Here is a 22,116-nt window from a genome sequence, read left to right as displayed (position 1 = left end):
GTTTGAAAGAGATCTGTTTATTTCCAAAGGATCGAGTGGATCAGGAAAGCAAAAAGGATCCGGGAGGAGACCCCATTTGCTCTGCTGCTGATCGCTAGCTGAACCGTTCAATAGATCATCCCTTTGTTTTCATCCCGGGGTTTCTTAATCTTGTCGAAATTCTTCAGGACGCTGTCGTAGATTACAGCCTAGGAAATAGAGAGCAGGGGGCGGTTAGAGGGGGGGTCTCGGGCCGCCAGTCACAAAGGGAGTTCGAAAATTAAGAAAAAAACCTAAAGGAAGGGATAACGAGCTTTTTTTCCCCAAGAGGCAACTGGCAAATAAATAAAAAATTTAAATAAGTAGATAGATAAACATAAATAGCTGATATAGATGATAAATAGAGATGTTAGAGATAAACGAGAGATCGATTGATGATAGACAGGTAGATAGTAGATATAGATGATAGAGACTGATGATAAGATAGATGGATATAGATGAGATATAGAGAGGTGATAGATGATTGATAGACAGACAGAGAGATGATAGAGATAAATAGATGATAGTTATAGTTCGATAGAGATTGATAATAGAGGTAGCTGTCATAGATTGATGAGCTAATGATATAGTTGATAGAGATGATAAGAAGAGATAGATAGATCCATACATAAAGATGATATAGAGGTGATAAATGATATAGATGATATAGATCGATTGATGATAAACAGATAGATGATAAGAGATTGATATACATGAGATAGATAATGATAGAGAGATGATAAGAGGTGAGATCTATAGAGAGATAAAGAGAGATAAAGAGATGACAGATTGATGATAGATAAACAGATAGGTGATATAGATGATAAAGATAGATGATGGACATAGTTGATAGATGAGACAATGATAGATGATAGAGGTGATAGATGATAGATCGATTGATGATAAACAGGTGATGGAGATTGATAGATGAGATAGATAATGATACAGAGAGATGATAAGGTGATAGATAGATAGATAGATAGATAGATAGATAGATAGATAGATAGATAGAGATAAAGAGAGATGACAGATTGATTGATGGTAGATAAACAGATAGGTGATATATATATAGATAGATCAGCGACGATGAACCTTTTTTGGCTCGCGTGCCATAAATGGGGGGAGCGCAGGGGGGTTGTGTGCGGGCGTGCCGTACCCATAATGCAATGCGCGACACCCCCCCCAGTGCGCATGCGCACACTACAGGCGCGACCCCCCCATTTTTTTGCATGCTTTTTTCGCCCTCCCCAGGCTTCAGAGGCTTTATAGGAGCTTGGCGAGGGCAAAAACAGCCTCCCCCAACCCCCCCCCCCCCCGGAAGCCCTCCGGAGGCTTAAGGGACCTTCAGGACTTCCGGTTTGCTTGGAAGGCCGTTTTGAGTGCTCCGGAGGCTTGAGGGACCTTCAGGAGGGTTGGTTTTGTTTTTTTTAGGGAAAATAAAAACATTTGGGAAACGGTATCGACGCCGATTTGCCCACCCTCCTTCCCATCCCCCGGGAGAACTCACATAAATGTTCCTCAATTCATTGACCATGAATCGGATTTCGGCATATTCCGCTTCGTCGATCTCGTGGACCAGCTGGCGGTAGTCGCCCTGTTAAGCGACGGAGAAGGGAACAAACCACGTTTGAGCCGTAATCTCGCTTGAATTCCGATCCTGGACGGCCCAGATTTAAACGAGAAAGGAGGGGAACTTACCACATGGGGACTTTTGGCTGCTTTGGAAACGGCGTCGCCCCTTTCAGAATAATACCTAGGAAACGGGCAAGAAACCGACTTTAATCTCGGGGGGTTAAGCACACAAACACCGTGAGAGGAAGCGGGGTGGAGTCCTGGGTTCGAGTCCTCCCCCCAATCTTGAAGGCTTTCTAGGAGGAGTCTGACCTGGTCTCTTCCTGTCAGCCCAACCTACCTTGCAGGGCTGTTGTGGGGAACAGGCTACAAAACAAGAGTTGGTGAGCTCTAGTCCCGCTAGTTAGGCGCGAAATCCAGCTGGGTGACTTTGGGCCAATCACCAGGAGACTGGGAGTTCTAGTCCCACTTTAGGCATGAAATCCAGCTGGGTGACTGGGCCAATCTCCAGGAGACTGGGAGTTCTAATCCCACTTTAGGCATGAAAGCCAGCTGGGTGACTTTGGGCCAATCACCAGGAGACAGTGAGTTCTAGTCCCGTTTTAGGCATGAAAGGCAGCTGGGTGACTTTGGGCCAATCTCCAGGAGACTGGGAGTTCTAGTTCCACCTTAGGCATGAAAGGCAGCTGGGTGACTTTGGGCCAATCTCCAGGAGACTGGGAGTTCTAGTTCCACCTTAGGCAGGAAAGCCGGCTGGGTGACTTTGGGCCAATCTCCAGGAGACTGGGAGTTCTAGTTCCACCTTAGGCAGGAAAGCCGGCTGGGTGACTTTGGGCCAATCACCAGGAGACAGTGAGTTCTAGTCCCGTTTTAGGCATGAAAGGCAGCTGGGTGACTTTGGGCCAATCTCCAGGAGACAGTGAGTTCTAGTCCCTCCTTAGGCATGAAAGCTACCTGGGCCAATCTCCGGGAGACTGGGAGTTCCAGTCCCACTTTAGGCTTAAAAGCTACCTGGGTGACTTTGGGCCAATCTCCAGGAGACTGGGAGTTCTAGTTCCACCTTAGGCATGAAAGCTACCTGGGTCAATCTCCGGGGGACTGGGAGTTCTAGTCCCACTTTAGGCAGGAAAGCCAGCTGGGTGACTTTGGATCAATCACCAGGAGAAGGTGAATTCTAGTTCTCCCTTAGGCACGAAAACGATCTGGAGAATCTGTTTTTCATTGAAGGATTAACAATAGGCCACTTCAGTGTTTCTCAACCTTCGCCATTTTAACTGCTACAGACTTCCAACTTCCCAAATTCCTCATTCTGGGAGTTGAAGTCCGCTCATCTTAACGCTACCAAGCCTTTAAACGCTCGGTCAGAAACGCCTACAAATGATAGGCGCATAATATTCAAACACCGAGCAAAAATGAATAAAAGAAATAGGTATAAAATAGGTTATTGGCTCGATGATTATGAATCAGTTACGGCATCATTAGGAAACTTGACATTAAAGCTTAGACACTACATGTGGAGTTTTCCCTCATACCCAAGGCGTTTTACAGCTAAAGCACCCTCAATACAGATCAGCCTCGACTTACGACTACCAGGGAGCCCCACATTTAGGTCGCTAAGTGAAAAGGTTGTTTTAAGTGAGGTTTGCCCCATTTTACAACCTTCCTTGCTACAGACCTTAAGCGAATCGTTGAGGTTACGCAAAATACCTCCCTTTCTGTGCCGCCGTAACTTCGGACGGTCACTGAAGGAACCGTTGTAAGTCGAGGACTATCTTCCTCACCCCGGTTTCTAGCATTTGGGGGGGGGGGGGTTGAAACCCAAGAGGAGGCGTGTTTCCCATCCCTGCCAGGAAAACTATCTTTAAAAAAATAAAGATCTGCATTTTTGCCAATTGCAAATCGAGGCCTTTGTTCTCTTGGGATCCTGATGTAATTGAAGGCAAGAATTAATTGTTCTACCGGTCTCTCTTGGGCCAGATCTTAATTGTTCCATAATCTGATCGTTCTGGGACAAGTCCCCGTTTAACACCGCTGGATCTCAGGGCAAGGGAGTTTAGAGCAGGCGCAACGAGGGGGATTTCCTTCGGCGTGACTTGCAATCTATCTATCATCTATCTATCTATCTATCTATCTATCTATCTATCTATCTATCTATCTATCTATCAATCATCTATCTATCATCTATCTATCTATCATCTATCTATCTATCATCTATCTATCTATCATCTATCTATCTATCTATCTATCTATCTATCAATCTATCCATCTATCTATCCATCTATCTATCATCTATCTATCTATCTATCTATCTATCTATCTATCTATCTATCTATCATCTATCTATCCATCTATCTATCCATCCATCTATCTATCCTCTATCCTCTATCTATCATCTATCTATCTATCCATCTATCTATCATCTATCTATCTATCTATCTATCTATCTATCTATCTATCTATCTATCTATCTATCTATCATCTATCTATCCATCTATCTATCCATCCATCTATCTATCCTCTATCTATCATCTATCTATCTATCCATCCATCCATCCATCCATCTATCTATCTATCAATCATCTATCTATCTATCTATCATCTATCTATCTATCTATCGATCTATCTATCTATCTATCTATCTATCTATCATCTTTCTATCTATCTTTCTATCTATCTAAAAATGTGTGCGTGTGTCCCAGCATAACTCTGGAACGCCTGGAGCAATTTCAACCAAACTTGGTACACAGATGACTTCCTCTCCGGAAACAAATACCGTGGGGGGTAAGACGCCCCTAACACCCCTCGGGGGTGTGCGTTCTGTTAAGATACAGCCTGTTGTGCCTTCAAATGGCTTCTACCGTACTGCCGTAAAATGGCTCCTACTGTACAGCACGGTGGAGTTGCCGTGGTAACGGCTTCGCAGTACTCCACAGGTGGGCTCCCTCTGTTGTGAATTGGGATAAATAAATTGGGATAAATAAATGCCCGGGCAATGCCGGATTGAGAGCTAATTTAGAAATAAAAGGCCCAAGGAAGGTTGAATTTCAAATATTAAAATGGAGTTGGAGGCCTGAACGTTTAGCTCACCTGGAGACCAAACGTCCTGTTCTTTTAAATCAGGACAAAACAGATTTAGGATTTTTTTTTAGCCTATTGAAAAGGGTTCTACATTCTCCACCTGCTCCACAGGTAAGTCCTCGACTTAAAACCGCAGTCGAGCGTCGGATTTCCATTGCTAAAGAAGACATTCCTTAAGGTTTTGCCTTGGGTTTTTTTTTTGGCCTCATTTTACCATCTTTCTCGCCATCGCGATTCAGCGAATGGTTGAACCCTGTTTGGGGAAGGGAGGTTGGACTAGATGACCTAAAAGGGTCCCTTCCAACTCTTTGTTATTCGGAATCTCTGCAAGATTTAGGGACACAGAGGTGGTATTCAGCCCCCCTCCCCCCCCCCGTCTCTATGCCATCCTATTTAGGCACATTTTTGAGGCCGGGCGCTTGCGCGGAAGGCGTGCATGTGAGCGCAAAGCACGTTTGCCGAAAGCTGGGCGCCTGGGTGGAAGGGGTGCGTGCACCCGCATACCGGCGGTAACAAAATGTGAAATCCATCGCTGTAGGGACAACGGTTGTTAAATGAATCTGGCTCCCCCATTAACTTTTGGCTCAACCAAAAGATCGCGCAACCGCCGGAATGCCGCGACCGTCGTAAACATGAGTCAGTTGCCAAGGCTCTGGATTTTGGTCCCGTGACCACGGGAGATGCGGCAAAGGTCGTGAAGTGGGAAAAGCGGTCCTAAGCCTCTTCTCCACCACTGCCGTGATTTGGTTCCCGTCACTAAACGAAGCGTTGTAGCTAAACTGTAACTATCTGTAATCTGGCCTGGCCTCTTTGCTTTTAACCGGATATTCGGAAAAAGCTGCGCAAAAGTTGCACAAACCAGGTTAAGAGCAACGAGGGTCAGATTTAAACTGTCGTTCCCGCCGCACGGTCGGGGTGAGTTTTGGGCGCAGTCAAGACTCTTTTCTGGGCTGTTGCAAAGCAGATAGAGAGAACTCTGCACGCGGCCCGAAGCTGGCGAGTAGAAAAGCAGATGTGCAATAATAAAAGAAGGAAGGAAGGAAGGAAGGAAGGAAGGAAGGAAGGAAGGAAGGCAGAAACCTTTACATAAAGATGAAACAAAAGTGAAATAAACTATTCGGGAGTGTGAAAGGATTACAGGCAGCCCTTTACTTAAGCATCATTTCGTGATGCTTATATTGTTTTATTGTGGTCTGTACACCGCCCCGAGTCCCTTTGGGGAGAGGGGGCGGTCTATAAATTTAATAAAATAAAATTAAAATTAAATTAATTAAATGATCGTCAAAGATTACAAAACGCTGCACCAAACGGATTTACGGACATTTTTCACGCTTACGACCGTTGGCAGTATCCCCCCGGGGTCACGGGATCGAAATTCCGGTGCTTTGGGCAACTGGCCTGTATACGCAGCGTCCCAGATCCGTATTTGCAACTTTATTTTTTATTTTTTTTGCAAAATCAATGAAGGAAGCTCCGATTGGCTTAACGGCCGTGGGATTCATTTAACGAAGAAGCAAACATGAAATAAAAAGCAAGGACTTTTGCCTGCTTCTTTTATCGGCCTTCGGACTTACTTGGAGATGTGTGTTTGAAACCCTTCCAGCTTCGTCCGAGCCGCGGTCAACAGTTCATACACTTTTTCCTAGAATGGAGAGACAAATAGAGAAGGGAAAAATAATAATAGAGTTGTATAATTAATAAGATAATGCTGTGTTTCTCGAGCTCAGAAGCTTTAAGATGGGTGAGCTTCAACTCCCAGAATTACCCCGCTAGCATAGTTTGTGTAGGGTCAATTTATATATAGCTTGTAGAAGGTCAATCAATTATAAATAAAGTTGTTTATAAGGTTATAAACACAAATGAGATTGGAAAATATTGACCTAATGGTTGAAGACGGTTTCTGAAAAGCCGAGTGCCAACTTAAAGCAAATCCATACAGAATAGAATGCAATAGTATAGAATGAAAAACAGTATAGAATAGAATAGAATATAGAGTAGAATATAGAAATAGAATAGAATAGAATAGAATAGAATAGAATAGAATAGAATAAAAACAAGGTGGTGTTACAACAGGAGGAAGGGATGGTAAATAAAGCAACCAAAACTGTACATTATAAACTATTAAAGGAAATAACAAATGTATAAGAATGATAAATGTAAAGAAGAAGAAGAATGATGTGGAATGTATACTTAAAATGCTATGTAAGAGAACAAAAATTTTTAAAAAATTCTGAAGAAAAAAAATAGAAAATAGAAGAGAATATAGAAGAGAACAAAGAAGAGAAGAGAATATAGAAAATAGAATAGAATATAGAAGAGAAGAGAAAATAGAATTGAATATAGAAATAGAAAAGAATAGAAAATAGAACAAAATAGAATAGAAAATAGAATAGAATTGAATATAGAAATAGAATATAGAAGAGAATATAGAAGAGAAGAGAATACAGAAAATAGAATAGAAAATAGAATAGAGTATAGAAATAGAAGAGAAAATAGAACATAGAAGAGAATATAGAAGAGAAGAGAATATAGAAGAGAACAGAATAGAATATAGAAAATAGAGAATAAAAGAGAATATAGAAGAGAATGTAGAATAGAATAAAACAGAACACAATAGATTAGAAAGGAAAGGAATGGAATAGAATAAAAATAGAATATAGAAATAGAATAGAAAATATAAAAGAAAAGAGAATAGAATAGAATTTAGAAATAAAAAAAGAATAGAAAATAGAACAGAAGAGAAGAGAATAGAAAATAGAAGAGAATATAGAAGAGAAGAGAATATAGAAGAGAATATAGAAAATAGAATAGAATATAGAAGAGAAAATAGAATTGAATATAGAAATAGAAAAGAATAGAAAATAGAATAGAATATAGAAATAGAATATAGAAGAGAATATAGAAGAGAAGAGAATACAGAAAATAGAATAGAAAATAGAATAGAGTATAGAAATAGAAGAGAAAATAGAATAGAGAAGAGAATAGAGAAGAGAAGAGAATATAGAAGAGAACAGAGAATAGAATATAGAAAATAGAAGAGAATAAAAGAGAATATAGAAGAGAATGTAGAATAGAATAGAACAGAACCCAATAGAATAGAATAGAAAGGAAAGGAATAGAATAAAAATAGAATATAGAAATAGAATAGAAAATAGACTAGAATATAGAAATAGAATAGAAAATATAAAAGAAAAGAGAATAGAATAGAGAATAGAATAGAATAGAATTTTTATTGATCAAGTGTGATTGCACACACAAAGAATTTGGTGCATAAGCTCTCAGTACACATAAAAAATACATTAGCAAGAATCATCAGATTCAACATTTAGTGATAGTCACAGGATACTAAATAATCAAATCAATACTGGGCAATTAAATAAAACACTATAAATCGTAAAGATACAAGCAACAAGGTTACAGTCATAAGTGGGAGGAGGAAAGTAACAGGAAGGATGAGAAGAAGAATAGTAGTACAGTCTTAGCAAATAGTTTGACAGTGTTGTGGGGATTATTTGTTTAGCAGAGTGATGGCATTTGGGAAAAAAACTGTCCCTGTGCCTAGTTGTCTTGGTGTGCAGTGCCCTATAGTGTCGTTTTGAGGGTGGGAGTTGAAGCAATTGATGTCCAGGATGCGAGAGGAGTCTGTAGATATTTTCACGGCCCCCTTTTTGACTCGTGCAGGATACAGGTCCTCGACGGAAGGCAGGTTGGTCGCCGTTGTTTTTTCCTTTCAGTCCTAACTCTCCGTCGAAGTCCCTGTCTGTCTTGTTGGGTTGCAGAGCCAAACCAGACATTTATGGAGGTGCAAATGACAGACTCAATCCTTCCTCCGTCAAACCGAATCAGGAGCTCTGCATATTCCCAATACATCGGAATATATACCCAAAGAAAAGGCAAGTGTCCGGGTTTCGGGACAAGAGACCTCTCACCTGCACCGCCACTCCAAAATTATTCCCGTCTTCGATCCGGGGTACGAGGAGCTGCAGCCAGAGACAAATCTGGAAAAAGAGACAAAAGAGATCCCAGCTAAGCATCCTTTCAATGCCCAAGAAACCTTCGCCGGCCAACTCGCCCAGGCAATTAAACGACAATTCCTTGCGATAGCTCACCACGTTCAGCTTCTCTTTGGCGCCCTGGATCTCCGGCTTGACGCGGTTCAGCAGAGCGGTGATCTTCTCGTTGTGGCAAACCGGGCCGCATGGTGGAGCTGGGGAAGGAGGAGAGAGAGAGAGAGAGATCAAGATTTGGGGGGGAGGCTTAGAGCAAAGACCCCCCTGGGAAAAAGATGGCTGCCCTTCCACGCTAGGTGTAAAACGGCAGCGGGAAGACGACCTCCCAGATGGGAAGCTCAAAGAAGAGTTGGGTTTTATTATCTGGTAGTCCCCGACTTAGAAGACAGAATGGCAGAGTTGGAAGGGACCTTGGAGGTCTTCTAGTCCAACCCCTTGTTCGGGCAGGAGACCCTATTTCAGACAAGAGACCGGCTTCCCAGCCTCTTCTTAAAAACTTCCAGTGATAAGAGCACCCACAACTTCTGGTGGCGAGCTGTTCCACTGGTCAATCGTTCTCTCCTTGTCAGGAAATGTCTCCTTATTTTTAAAATATACCAGCCGATTATCCGGCGTTGCCCAGGTATTTCTTTATAGGGGGGAAATGTCCGGACCAAACATCATTTCTAATGTTGGATTTCCCCCCTAACCAGAAGGAGCCCCCTTGTGGAGTACCGTGAAGCCGCTGTACGGTATAATCCATTTTACAGCAGTACAGTAGAAGCCATTTGAAGGCACAACAGGCTGTATCTTAACAGAAGACACACCCCGAGAGGTGTTAGGGGCGTCTTACCCCCGCAGTATTGGTTTCCAGAGAGGAAGTCATCTGTGTACCAAGTTTGGTTGAAATTGCTCAAGGCATTCTATCTATCATTTATCATCTGTCTGTCTGTCTGTCTGTCTGTCTGTCTATCTATCATCTATCTATCTATCTATCTATCTATCTATCTATCTATCTATCTATCTATCTATCATCTATCTATCTATCTATCTACTTCTATCTATCTATCTATCTATCTATCTATCTATCTATCTATCTATCTCTATCTATCCATCCATCCATCCATCCATTCATCCATCCATGTATCATTTATCGTCTGTCTGTCTGTCTGTCTATCATCTATCTATCTATCTATCTATCTATCATCTATCTATCTATCTATCTATCCATCCATCCATCCATCCATCCATGTATCATTTATCATCTGTCTGTCTGTCTGTCTATCATCTATCTATCATCTATCTATCTGTCTATCTATCTATCTATCTATCTATCTATCTATCTATCTATCTATCTATCTATCTATTGAAATATCTATCTATCTATCTATCATCTATCTATCTATCTACTTCTATCTATCTATCTATCTATCTATCTATCCATCCATCCATCCATCCATGTATCATTTATCGTCTGTCTGTCTGTCTGTCTATCTATCACCTATCTATCTATCTATCTATCTATCTATCTATCTATCTATCTATCTATCTCATCTATCTATCCATCCATCCATCCATCCATCCATCCATCCATCCATCCATGTATCATTTATCGTCTGTCTGTCTGTCTGTCTGTCTGTCTATCATCTATCTATCATCTATCTATCTATCTATCTATCTATCTATCTATCTATCTATCTATCTATCTATCTATCTATCTATCTATCAATCATCTATCTATCTATCTCTCTATCCGTATCTATCTATCTATCTATCTATCATCTATCCATCCATCCATCCATCCATCCATCCATCCATCCATCCATCCATGTATCATTTATCGTCTGTCTGTCTGTCTATCATCTATCTATCATCTATCTATCTATCTATCTATCTATCTATCTATCTATCTATCTATCTATCTATCTATCATCTATCTATCTATCATCTATCATCTATCTATCATCTATCTATCTATCTATCTATCTATCATCTATCTATCATCTATCTATCTATCTATCTATCTATCTATCTATCTATCTATCTATCTATCTATCATCTATCTATCTATCATCTATCTATCTGATCCACAACATGACCACAGTTGAGCCAAACAAGACATTTGTTAAGAAAGTATTGCCCCATTTTATGACCTTTCTTGCTACAGTTGTTAAGCGAATCACTGTGGTTGTTCAGTGAATCACACGGTCGTTGAGTGAATCAGTCTTCTCATGGACGTGGCTCACTACAAGGTCGCCAAAGGGGATCGCGTGAACCCAGGATCGTGCAACCATCATAAATACGAGTCAACTGCCACTTTTTTCAATGTGACTGTAACTTGGAATGGTCACCAAACAAACTCTTTAGCTATAAGTCGAGGACTACGGTACCTGTATAGATTTCAATGGAGTTAAGAGCCAGATTGCTGGGCTGAATGCAAAGGATTGAAACGATGGGGAGTCCTCGACTTACGACCAGAATTGGCCCCTGAATTTCCATGGCGATGCCAGGGCAGATTGTTAAGGGAGCCATGCCTGATTTTACCATTTCTTTCGGTTACAGCTTGTTCAATGAATCACTGCAGTTATTAAGTGAAGCCTATGGTCATTAAGCGAATCCAGTTTCCCCGCCCCAGACTTGGTTTGCGAGAAGCTGGCAGGGGAAGGAAAATACATGCCGGAATTTGGATCACATGACCGTGGAAGTGCTGCAACGGTCGTAAGTGCGAGGACCAGTTATAAGTCACTTTTCCCCCAGTACAGGTAGTCCTCGACTTACGACAGTTCATTTAGTGACCTTTTGAGGTTACGGTGGCCCCCCAAAAGGTTACTTAGGACTATTTTTCATACTTACGACCGATTCAGCCTCCCCGTGGTCATGCGATCTAAATTCAGATACTTGGCAACTGACTCGCCTTTATGACGGTCGCAGCGTCCTGGGGTGTGTGTGTGTGTCACGCGATCCCCTTTGGGCGACCGTCCGTCAAACAAAAACAACGAGGAGGCCCGTATTCCCTTCGCCACCGGGCGCTTCGCTTAACAACCGCAGCGGTTCACTTAACGATGGTGGCCCAGAAAAAGGGGGCTTTGAAAGAACCTAAACGCGGGGCCTCCACTGCGGTCGTAGGTCGAGGACTGCCTGTAATCTGGGTCACTAAATGAATGGCCGTGAAGCGGAGGACGGCCTGCAAACTTGCTGAAACTGGCTTTAAGAAAGCGGATAATAAACGTTTGGGATTCATAGCTAGAAATTAAAAGGGAAAACCAGTTTCGCCCTTGGAAAGTTGCACAGAGAGATCTTGTTAATCAAGGAGGGACTTTTAAGATCATGGCGCAACGCTAAATTGCCTTCACACCCAGGCCCCGAGGCCCTTTCCCGCCTCCCTAAATCCTCCGCAGCTTAGCTGCTCACCCAAGGAGCTGGGCTGCTTAGAGGCTGCCTGGATCCCATCATTTCATGGGATTGTATTAGTTAACAAAAAAGAAAAGATTAAAAAGTGTATTAAAAGAAGTCTTTTTTAAGCTTGGCCCCTTTAAGATGGGTGGACTTCAACTCCCAGAATTCCCCAGCCAGCAAGGGAGGTAGCGACCTCGGCCACTTAAGATGGTGGACTTCAACTCCCAGAATTCCTCAGCCAGCATGGGAGGTAGCAACTTCAGCAAGTTTAAGATGGGTGGACTTCAACTCCCAGAATTCCTCAGCCAGCATGGAATATTATAACCTCATCCACTTAAAATGGTGGACTTCAACTCCCAGAATTCCCCAGCCAGCATGGAATATTATAACCACATCCACTTAAAATGGTGGACTTCAACTCCCAGAATTCCCCAGCCAGCATGGAATATTATAACCTCATCCACTTAAAATGGTGGACTTCAACTCCCAGAATTCCCCAGCCAGCATGGGTGGTAGCAACTTCAGCAAGTTTAAGGGGTGGACTTCAACTCCCAGAATTCCTCAGTCAGCATGGGAGGTCACGACCTCGGCCACTTAAGATGGTGGATGTCAACTCCCAGAATTCCCCAGCCAGCATGGGAAATAGCGACCTCAGTCACTTAAGATGGTGGATGTCAACTCCCAGAATTCCCCAGCCAGCATGGGAGGTCACAACCTCGGCCACTTAAGATGGTGGATATCAACTCCCAGAATTCCTCACTCAGCATGGGATATTACAACCTCATCCACTTAAAATGGTGGACGTCAACTCCCAGAATTCCCCAGCCTGCATGGGAGATAGCAACCTCAGCCACTTAAGATGGCAGACTTCAACTCCCAGAATTCTATGCTGGATGGGTGGAGTTCAATTTTAATACACATTAAAAAGGAACAGAGGTGCATCCGTCGCGGCTGCCATCTTGACTTTTTTGACCTTGAAAAGGGCTGCGCAAGGCTTGACACCATGAATTCTCCGACCTGAAGCAACCGAACAGTCTCCCTTCCCCCAAAAGGCCTCTCAACTACTTTGTACCTTTGTCTTCATCCTCAGATGACTTCTTAGCAGTCTTCTCTTCTTTTTTCTCCTCCTTCTCCTTCTCCTTCTCCTTCTCTTCTTTCTGCAGAGAGGGAGGGAGGAAAGGAAAGAGTATGGAGAAGAGGGAGGGAGGGGATGAGGGAAGGAAGAAAGGAGAGAGAGAGAGGAAGGAGGGAAGAAATGAAGGAAGAAGAGAGGAGGTGGGAAGGAAGGAAGGAAGGAAGGAAGGAAGGAAGGAAGGAAGGAAGGAAGGAAGGAAGGAAAAATGAATGGAGGGAGGGAGAGAAGGAAGGAAGGGAATGATGGGGGAAGGAAGGAAGGAGAGGGAAGAAAGGAGGAAGAGAGAAGGAAGTGAGGGAGGGGAGGAAGGAAAGAGAGAGAAAGGAGGGCAGGAAGAAATGAAGGAGGGAAGGAGAGAGGAGGGAAGGAAGAAATGGAGGAAGGGAAGGGAAGAAGGAAGGGAGGCAGAGAAGGAAGGAAAGTGGGACGGAGGGAGGGAATTAAGGAAGAAAGAAAGGAAGGAGAAAGAGGGTGGGAAAAAAGGAAGAAGAGAGGAGGGAAGGAGGGACGAAAGGAAGGAAAGAAAAAATGAAGGAAGGGATGGGGTGGGGGAAGGAAGGAGAGAAAGGAGAAAGGGAAGAAATGAAGGAAGACGAGAGGGGGGAAGGAAGGAAGAGGGGGAAGGAAGGAGAGAGAGGAGAGGGGGAAGAAATGAAGGAAGAAGAGAGGAGGGAAGGAAAAAATGAAGAAAGGGAAGGGAAGAAGGGTGGGGGAAGGAAGGAAGAAGAGAGGGAAGAAATGAAGGAAGGGAGAAGAGAGAATGGAGGGAAGAAATGAAGAAAAGGAAGGGAAGAAGGAAGGAAGGAGAATGAGGGAAAAGAAAAGGAAAGGCAGAACAATTGAGACTACCTAAAATAAGCAGGATTTACCTAACGGACGAATGAAAGATCTCCAGCCCTCCGCCAGGAGTATGACATCAAAAGACCCAGGAGTAACATCCTGGCTTGTAGTAAACCCTGATTAAAATAACCACCTTCCTCCTCCTTTTATCCTGGTTCTCCTCGATTTACTACCCCATTCATTAAGCGACACTTCAATCGGTCCTCATACTTATGACCGGGGCAGCATCAAACACGATCAAACGTTGGAGGCTTGGCGACTGGCGTGCACTTATGACCTTTGCAGATCACATGATCTCCTTCTGTGACCTTCGGACAAACCAAGGACTCGCTTAACGACCGTGTGCCCAAACTTAACCATGGCAACGGTTCGCTGAACCACAGCGGCAAGCAAAGTTCCTCAAATGAGGCGAACAACTTCCTTGAACAGGTGTTTCATTTAGCGACATACATTTGGTTGTAAATCGAGGACCACCTGTGTTTAATCCTGGGAAAATAAATTTTACAGGGCCTGCTAGAGAATTAAAATGCCTTTTTGTCACGCTCAAAAGAAACTGGCGGGGCAAAATTAGGGTGTGGAAGATTTAGGACGCCCCACAGCCGTTTCCCAATGGGGCAGGGTGGATTTTTTAAAAATCCCAAGCGTTACTTAACCATAAAAATGTGCCAAGAAATTTCTCTTTATCCCTCTGGGCAAAGAAGAAGGTAGAAATTAAATCAGGGCGAAATCGTACCAGGATTCAGCTTCTTTTCTTTGGTTGAATCCCAGTTGGAAAAAGAAAAAAAGAAAGAAAGAAAAGTTTTGCCCGTTTTTGAAACTTTGGCAGGGTCTCCTGGGGTCCCTTGGGGAGGGGGAGAAGCAGTTAAATCACCCGTCCCTGCGGGGATCTCTCTGGAGGGGGATGTGGGAAAAGAATCAGCCTTTCGTTCCAGGACTCAAACGATTCAAGGAATCCATTGGCTTTTCGGGATGTGAATCTGTCCAGGATGAAGACACTTTCAAACAGTGTTTTGTCACTTTAAGAGGGGTGGACTTTAACTCCCAGAATTCCTCAGCCAGCATGTTTTAAGATGCATGGACTTCAACTCCCAGAATTCCCCAGCCAGCATGTTTTAAGATGCATGGACTTCAACTCCCAGAATTCCTCAGCCAACATGGTTTAAGATGCATGGACTTCAACTCCCAGAATTCCCCAGCCAGCATGTTTTAAGATGCATGGACTTCAACTCCCAGAATTCCCCAGCCAGCATGTTTTAAGATGGATGAACTTCAACTCCCAGAATTCCTCAGCCAACATGCTTTAAGATGCATGGACTTCAACTCCCAGAATTCCCCAGCCAGCATGCTTTAAGATGCATGGACTTCAACTCCCAGAATTCCCCAGCCAAAATGCTTTAAGACACATAGATTTCAACTCCCAGAATTCCCCAGCCAGCATGCTTTAAGATGCATGGACTTCAACTCCCAGAATTCCCCAGCCAGCATGCTTTAAGATGCATGGACTTCAACTCCCAGAATTCCCCAGCCAAAATGCTTTAAGACACATAGATTTCAACTCCCAGAATTCCCCAGCCAGCATGCTTTAAGATGCATGGACTTCAACTCCCAGAATTCCTCAGCCAACATGCTTTTAAGATGCATGGACTTCAACTCCCAGAATTCCCCAGCCAGCATGCTTTAAGACACATAGATTTCAACTCCCAGAATTCCCCAGCCAGCATGCTTTAAGATGCATGGACTTCAACTCCCAGAATTCCTCAGTCAGCATGTTTTAAGACGCATAGATTTCAACTCCCAGAATTCCCTAGCCAGCATGCTTTAAGATGCATGGACTTCAACTCCCAGAATGCTCCAGTCAGCCATGCTGGCTGGGGAATTCTGGGAGTTGAAGTCCACTCCTTTTCAAGTGGAGACAAACCACTATACGAGCTCTCTGCATGCTCATAGGCTTGTCAAAATAGCCATTTCAAATCCTGCCCTCCCCGTAAAGGACTCGTTTGGCAATTTAACCGTCCAACAAACCAGGATGACGAATAACTAACCCTCATCTGGTTTGCGAGCAATTCCAGTCACCAAGGTTTGCCAGTGAGGATTCGTGTAAAAGAGAAGCCACGGTTTTTTACCAAACCAAAAATATATCTGGCCAAAACAGGGTTTTTTTGTGGCCTTCCACATAACGGGGGCGGGGGGGTCCATCCTTACCTCCCGCTGTTTGCGACGTTCCTCGTCCTTTTTGGGATCCGGTACGGGAATATCTAATTCGGCGCGGAGCGAAACCAGATCCGCCACATTCAATTCAGGAGCCTAGAAAGAGACAAGAGAGATATTTTGCTCCTGCTTGACATTCTGAGCATCGCCTCCTCGTTTGGCTGCAAACGGGATTCGAACTCGCAGCCCGTTCGGTTTCCCGGCCCTTAAGACTCTTTCAGAAGAATAAAGGAAGGGAGGAAGACGCCCAGGTGCGATACACACAGTCCTCGAATTACGACCGCAAATGGGAGCAGGACGTCCGTCCCTAAAGAAGGCGGCTGCTCTGTGAGTCACGCCCAATTTTAGGCCTGGGTGTTAAGCGAATCGCACCGTTGTTAAGTGAATTCAGCTTCCCCCGTTGCAGCCCCCGGGAAGGTCGCAAAACCCCGCAACGTTGCCGCCGTCACAAATACCGAACAGTTGCCAAGTGCCCGAATTTTAATCGCGTAACCTTCAACGGTCGTAAGTTTGAAGACTGGCCGTAAGTTTCTTTCTTTCTTTCTTTCTTTCTTTCTTTCTTTCTTTCTTTCTTTCTTTCTTTCTTTCTTTCTTTCTTTCTTTCTTTCTTTCTTTCTTTCTTTCTTTTTTTAGCACTGCTGTAATTTGGACGAATTACTGTAGGGATGGTCCTAACTTGAGAACTGTCTGTATTTCTCATCCAGAACAGATGTTAGAATTTAACCTTAAAAATTTGGGATTGTTAGCTGGTTCAACGCTAACAATTGCTGTTTTCATTTACAGCTAGTCCTCGAGTTATGACTACAATGTCTGTTGCTAAGTGAACCGTTTGTTCAGTGAATTTTGCCTCATTTTACAACATTTCTGGCCCCGGTCGTTTAAGTGAATCATTGCAGTGGTTAAGTTAGTGACGCGGTTATTAAGTGAATCCCTTTGCTTGTCGGAAGGTCGTAAACGGGAATGCCATGACCCCGGGATATAAACCGTCATAAATATGAGCCACTTGCCAAGCGTCTGAATTTTGATCACGTGACCAGGGGGAATCCATCAACGGTCGTAAGTGTGAAAAACAGTCATAAGTCGCTTTTTTTCAGTGCCGTCGTAACTTTGAACCGTCACTAAATGATTTAAATGACAAATTTACATTTATTTTGTTACGATTGTGGGTTTCCTCTTTTTTGTGGGAGCTAAGACAAATTTTAACTTTAATTTGCTATTTATCGTGCAATGAATGACAGACCTGATGGGAAAACAGGCCATCCCTAACTTACGACAGTCCGTTTTAGCGACCGTTCGATTAAAGCTCCACTGAAAAAAAGCAACTGACAATCATTTTCCACACTTACGACGGTTGGGTCATGCAATCCCCTTTTGCGACTGCCTGACGAGCACAGTCCTTGAAGCCGGATTCACTTAACAACCGTGTGGCTAACAACTGCACTGATTCACTTAACAACTGTGGGAAGAAAGGTTGTAAAACGGGGCAAAACTCACTTCACAAATGTCTCGCTTAGCAGCAGACATTTTGGGCTGGGCTGGTCGTAACTCGAGGACTACACGGCTGTACATTTTGAGTGTTGCTGTCTTTTTGGCAGACAATTATATCCTTTCCAACGCCCCAATTATTCCCATCTTTTTATCTTTTTAATTTTCATTTGACATCCGCCCGAAGGCCGCCTTACCTTCAGAAAATTACTCAGTTCGACAACTTTCTCAGGAAATCTTCTGGCGACAAGTTCTTCCGCCTCAAGAGAGAAGAACAAAAAAGGAAATATTAAAAGTTGGAAAGAATTTAAAACGATTTGCCGATGAAAAGAAGAAGAAAAACTAAGAACAAGGTTCAGTTTCGGGACCGCCCAATGAGGTCTTTCAATCAAATTTAAAAAAAGGTCTTAGAAGAAAAGAAATTCAAAATATTTCACGTGAAACAAAACGAAAATCATTTCGCGCTCCAAGAAACGTAAAACGTTTGAGATGAAAAAGTCGTTCAAAATATTTTACGTGAAATGAAACAAAAAACATTTCAGATGAAATGAAATGAAAAACACTTCACGGCAAACGAATTTCTTTTCACATGAAACGAAATGAAAAAGATTTCACGTGAAAAGTGAAAAAATATTTCACATGAAATAAAACAAAAAACATTTTATACTAAATGAAACAAAAAACGTTTGAGGTGAAAAGTAATTCAAAATATTTTACACGAAAGGAAAAAAACATTTCACACTCAACGAAATGAAAAATGTTTTACATCAAATGAAAAATATTTCACAGTAAATGAATTTTTTTTTCACATGAAATGCAACAACATTTTCCAATAAAGGATACTCAAAACATTTTACACAGTAAATGAAAATTCAGAAACATTTCACATTCAATGAAATGTAAAACTTTTTATAATGACAATCTTTTACAGGACTAAAAAGTTTGGTGCTGTTAACCCACACCGGCAGCCATCTTTAAATGTTAATAATAAATATGAATAACAATATTAATGAATAATTTATAAATCAGTCAGCCAGATGTTCAGAAATTATTATTGTTGTTGTTATTATTATTATTGGTGAAATAGAATTGCCAATCTTCTTAATTTCTGGCCCTTGTCATCTGAATGGGGCTGTGGACCTTGGGCTATTTTATATTATTATTATTGTTGTTGATGATATTATTATTATTATTATTATTATTATTATTATTATTATTATTATTACTACTACTACTACTACTACTACTACTATACGATTGTATCACAGCGGCCAGTTGATTCGCCGGATTTGGCATTGATTACTAGTCGGGCCCCACCCAGGGGCTTGGTACGTCGTAACGTATTTTCGTAATATACGTGCAGATCCAAGCAGTGCAGCTTTTGGCATTTGACTGATGGTGATTTTGTCAAGTTTTAACTGTTTTAAATGTAATTCCAGTGCTTTTGGAATAGCACCCAGTGTGCCGATTACCACTGGAATTACCACTGCTGGTTTGTGCCATAATCGTTGGATTTCAATTTTTAAGTCCTGGTATTTCGCGACTTTTTCATGTTCCTTCTCCTCGACCCTGCTATCACCTGGTATTGCGATGTCTATGATTGTAACCTTCTTTTTCTCAATCAGTGTGATGTCTGGCGTGTTATGCGCTAGTATTTTGTCCGTTTGTATACGAAAATCCCACAGGATCTTGACCATCTGATTTTCGGTGACTTTTTCAGGCTTATGTTCCCACCAGTTTGTTGTTTTATTATTATTATTATTATTATTATTATTATTATTATTATTATTATTATTATTATTATTATTATTATTATTAGTGAAATACAATTGCCAATCTTCCTAATTTCTGGCCCTTTTCATCTGAATAGGGCTGTGGACCTTGGGCGATATTATTATTATTATTATTATTATTATTATTATTATTATTATTATTATTATTATTATTATTATTATTATAAATAGAATTGCCAATCTTCCTAATTTCTGGCCCTTGTCATCTGAAGGGGGCTGTGGACCATGGGCTGTTTATTTCTATATTTTCTTTTTTATTTGATTTTTGTATGCCCTCTACATTTGCTGGGGTCGGGAACGGGACGAAGCGGAGGGCAGAGTTATTACAGACCGATTATTCACGCCCCCCCAAGATTTTTTTTAGGGGGGGTGGGGGTGACAAGCGTACCCCACATTTCTCACCTGGACGCAAAGTTTCTCCTTGAAGGAATTCACCTGATCAACGAGGAAGAGAAAGAAGGGTTAGGAATGAAAGGGGAAACTTTGGAAGCCGCCGCAGCTGCTGGCGCAGAAGAGGAGCTCGGGCGCCCGGCCAGGCGCTGGGACACCCGATCGCCCGCTACACCTGTTGGACTTCTCGCTCGGCCAACCGTTTGACAGGGGACGGGATGGGGTGCCAAGGCAGCCCCTCCCAGCCAGCCTGAATGCTTTTGAACCAGCATTCAAGGCCCCGCCCCCTCTTCATTTTGACCCCCTCCCCACAGCAATCCAACAGGTGAAGCGTTCTCTCTACCGCTCTTCTCCCCTCCCCCAATCCCCCCCTCCTACACCCCACCCCCCAAAACAGTCCCCTCATTGTCTGCTCCCATCTGGGGACCCTGCTCCAACTTCTTCGGGGGGGCTCCCCCTTTTCTCCATTCTAGCAGGCTGCTTGGAATAATTCAACAGGTGAAGCTTTGTTTTCCCCCACCCCCTCCTCCATTGTAGCAGCCCCCCCTCCTACTTGGAGCCATCCAACAGGTGAAGCTTTGTCTTGCCCCCCCTCCATTGTAGCAGCCCCCCCCCACTTGGAGCCATCCAACAGGTGAAGCTTTCTCTTGTCCCCCCCACCCACCCCTCCATTGTAGCAGCCCCCCCTACTTGGAGCCATCCAACAGGTGAAGCTTTCTCTTGTCCCCAATCCCACTCCCTCTTCTATTTTAGCAGGGCCCCTCCCTGCCTGCTGGGAGCAGCCCAACAGGTAAAGCTGTCTCTTTCTCCCCACCCCCCCTCCCCTTCCCCCTTTTAGCAGGGCCCCTGCCTGCCTGCCAAGAACAATTCAACAGGTGAAGTTTTCTCTTTTTCCTCCCTACCCCCTTCCCCATTTTAGCAGCCCCCACCCCCGCTACTTCTGGCAGCAATCCAATAGGTAAAGCTTTCCCTCCCCTCCATCCCCTCCTCATTTTAGCAGGCCCCCTCCCTGCCTACTAGGAACAATCCAACAGGTAAAGCTTTCTTCCGCCACCCCTTTCCTTCCCCCTTTTAGCAGCCTGCTGAGAACAATTCAACAGGTGAAGTTTTCTCTTTCTCCCCACCCCCTTCCCCTTTTAACATGGGGAGGGGGGGTGGGGAGAAAGAGACAGCTTCACCTGTTGGGCTTTTAGCGTGGCCCCTCCCTCCTTGCTGGGAGCAATCCAACAGGTGAAACTTTCTCTTGCCCCCCCCCCACTCCTTCCCCATGTTACCAGCACCCCCTATTTCTGGCAGCAATCCAACAGGTGAAGCTTTCTCTTCCCCCTCCCCACTTTAGGGCCCCTCTGTGCCTGCTGGGACAGCAACCCAACAGGTGAAGCCTTCTTCCCCCCCCCCAAACCCCATCAAACCCCTACACCCCCCCCCCCAAAAAAAAGCCCCTATCGGGCAGCCTGCAGGCGGAAGTCCAACAGGGCAGGCCGCTCCCACACGGTTTAGGCTTCCTGCCCAGGTCTTACCTGCGCCTCGCACACGGGGGAGATCTCCAGGGTGGCCATGGGGAGGGCGGGAGGGGTTGGTGGTGGAAACAAGCGGGCTTTGGTGCACGTCCGAAAGGGCTGACCCGGGTTGTTTCGGGGGGTCGGGGTGGGGGGTCGGCTTGCAAAGGCGGCGGAGCGGAGACCAAGCAGGCGGCTGGGCAAGAAGCGAAAACGAAAGAGAAGCGGGGAGGAGAGGGAGAGAGCAAGCGGGCAGGGCTTCCTCCTTCCCGGGAGGCGGGGTCCGGGGGGGAAAGGCTGGGGGAGGGAAGGAAAGAAGGACGGGCGGAGTCGGCAGGCCGCCATCCAACCGGTGCAGCCGCCGGAGCCTCCCCCAGCCCTCCAGCAACCACGATTGCTTTATTTCAGTTAGAGAAGGGAATGGGTGGTCTCTGAGGAATCTCTCCACTCTTGGGTCACTTGGAAGACCCAGTGGACTTCAATGCCCAGAATTCCTCAGGGTAGCCTGGTCGGCTAAGGGAATTCTGGGCGTTGAAGTCCACGGATAATAAAGCAGCCAAGAGTGGAGAAATACTGGATGGGTAAAGGAATCAATGGATTGGATGCATGATAGATGATAGATAGATAGATAGATAGATAGATAGATAGATAGATAGATAGATAGATAGATAGATAGATAGATAGATAGACAGACAGACAGACAGACAGACAGA

The 22,116-nt window shown here is 43.8% G+C and overlaps 1 protein-coding gene across 1 annotated transcript; it reads right to left on the bottom strand.

Moving 5' to 3' along the window:
* Position 1: 1 nt before the first annotated feature.
* On the bottom strand, positions 2-21,782 carry LOC309400412 (proteasome activator complex subunit 1-like). Its single transcript, XM_081968895.1, has 11 exons — positions 21,425-21,782; positions 19,917-19,949; positions 17,919-17,981; positions 16,231-16,332; positions 13,126-13,210; positions 8,778-8,875; positions 8,598-8,666; positions 6,243-6,310; positions 1,717-1,771; positions 1,526-1,612; positions 2-188 (listed from the first exon to the last, which is right to left on the bottom strand). Exons 1-11 carry the CDS (start codon positions 21,746-21,748, stop codon positions 108-110), a joined length of 1,065 nt encoding a protein of 354 aa, XP_081825021.1. The 5' UTR covers positions 21,749-21,782; the 3' UTR covers positions 2-107.
* Positions 21,783-22,116: the final 334 nt, after the last annotated feature.

This window comes from Natrix helvetica, assembly GCF_964273705.1.
Source record: "Natrix helvetica genome assembly, chromosome: W".
Classification (NCBI taxonomy): Eukaryota; Metazoa; Chordata; class Lepidosauria; order Squamata; family Natricidae; genus Natrix; species Natrix helvetica.
This window is presented reverse-complemented; position numbering and strand designations above follow the sequence as displayed.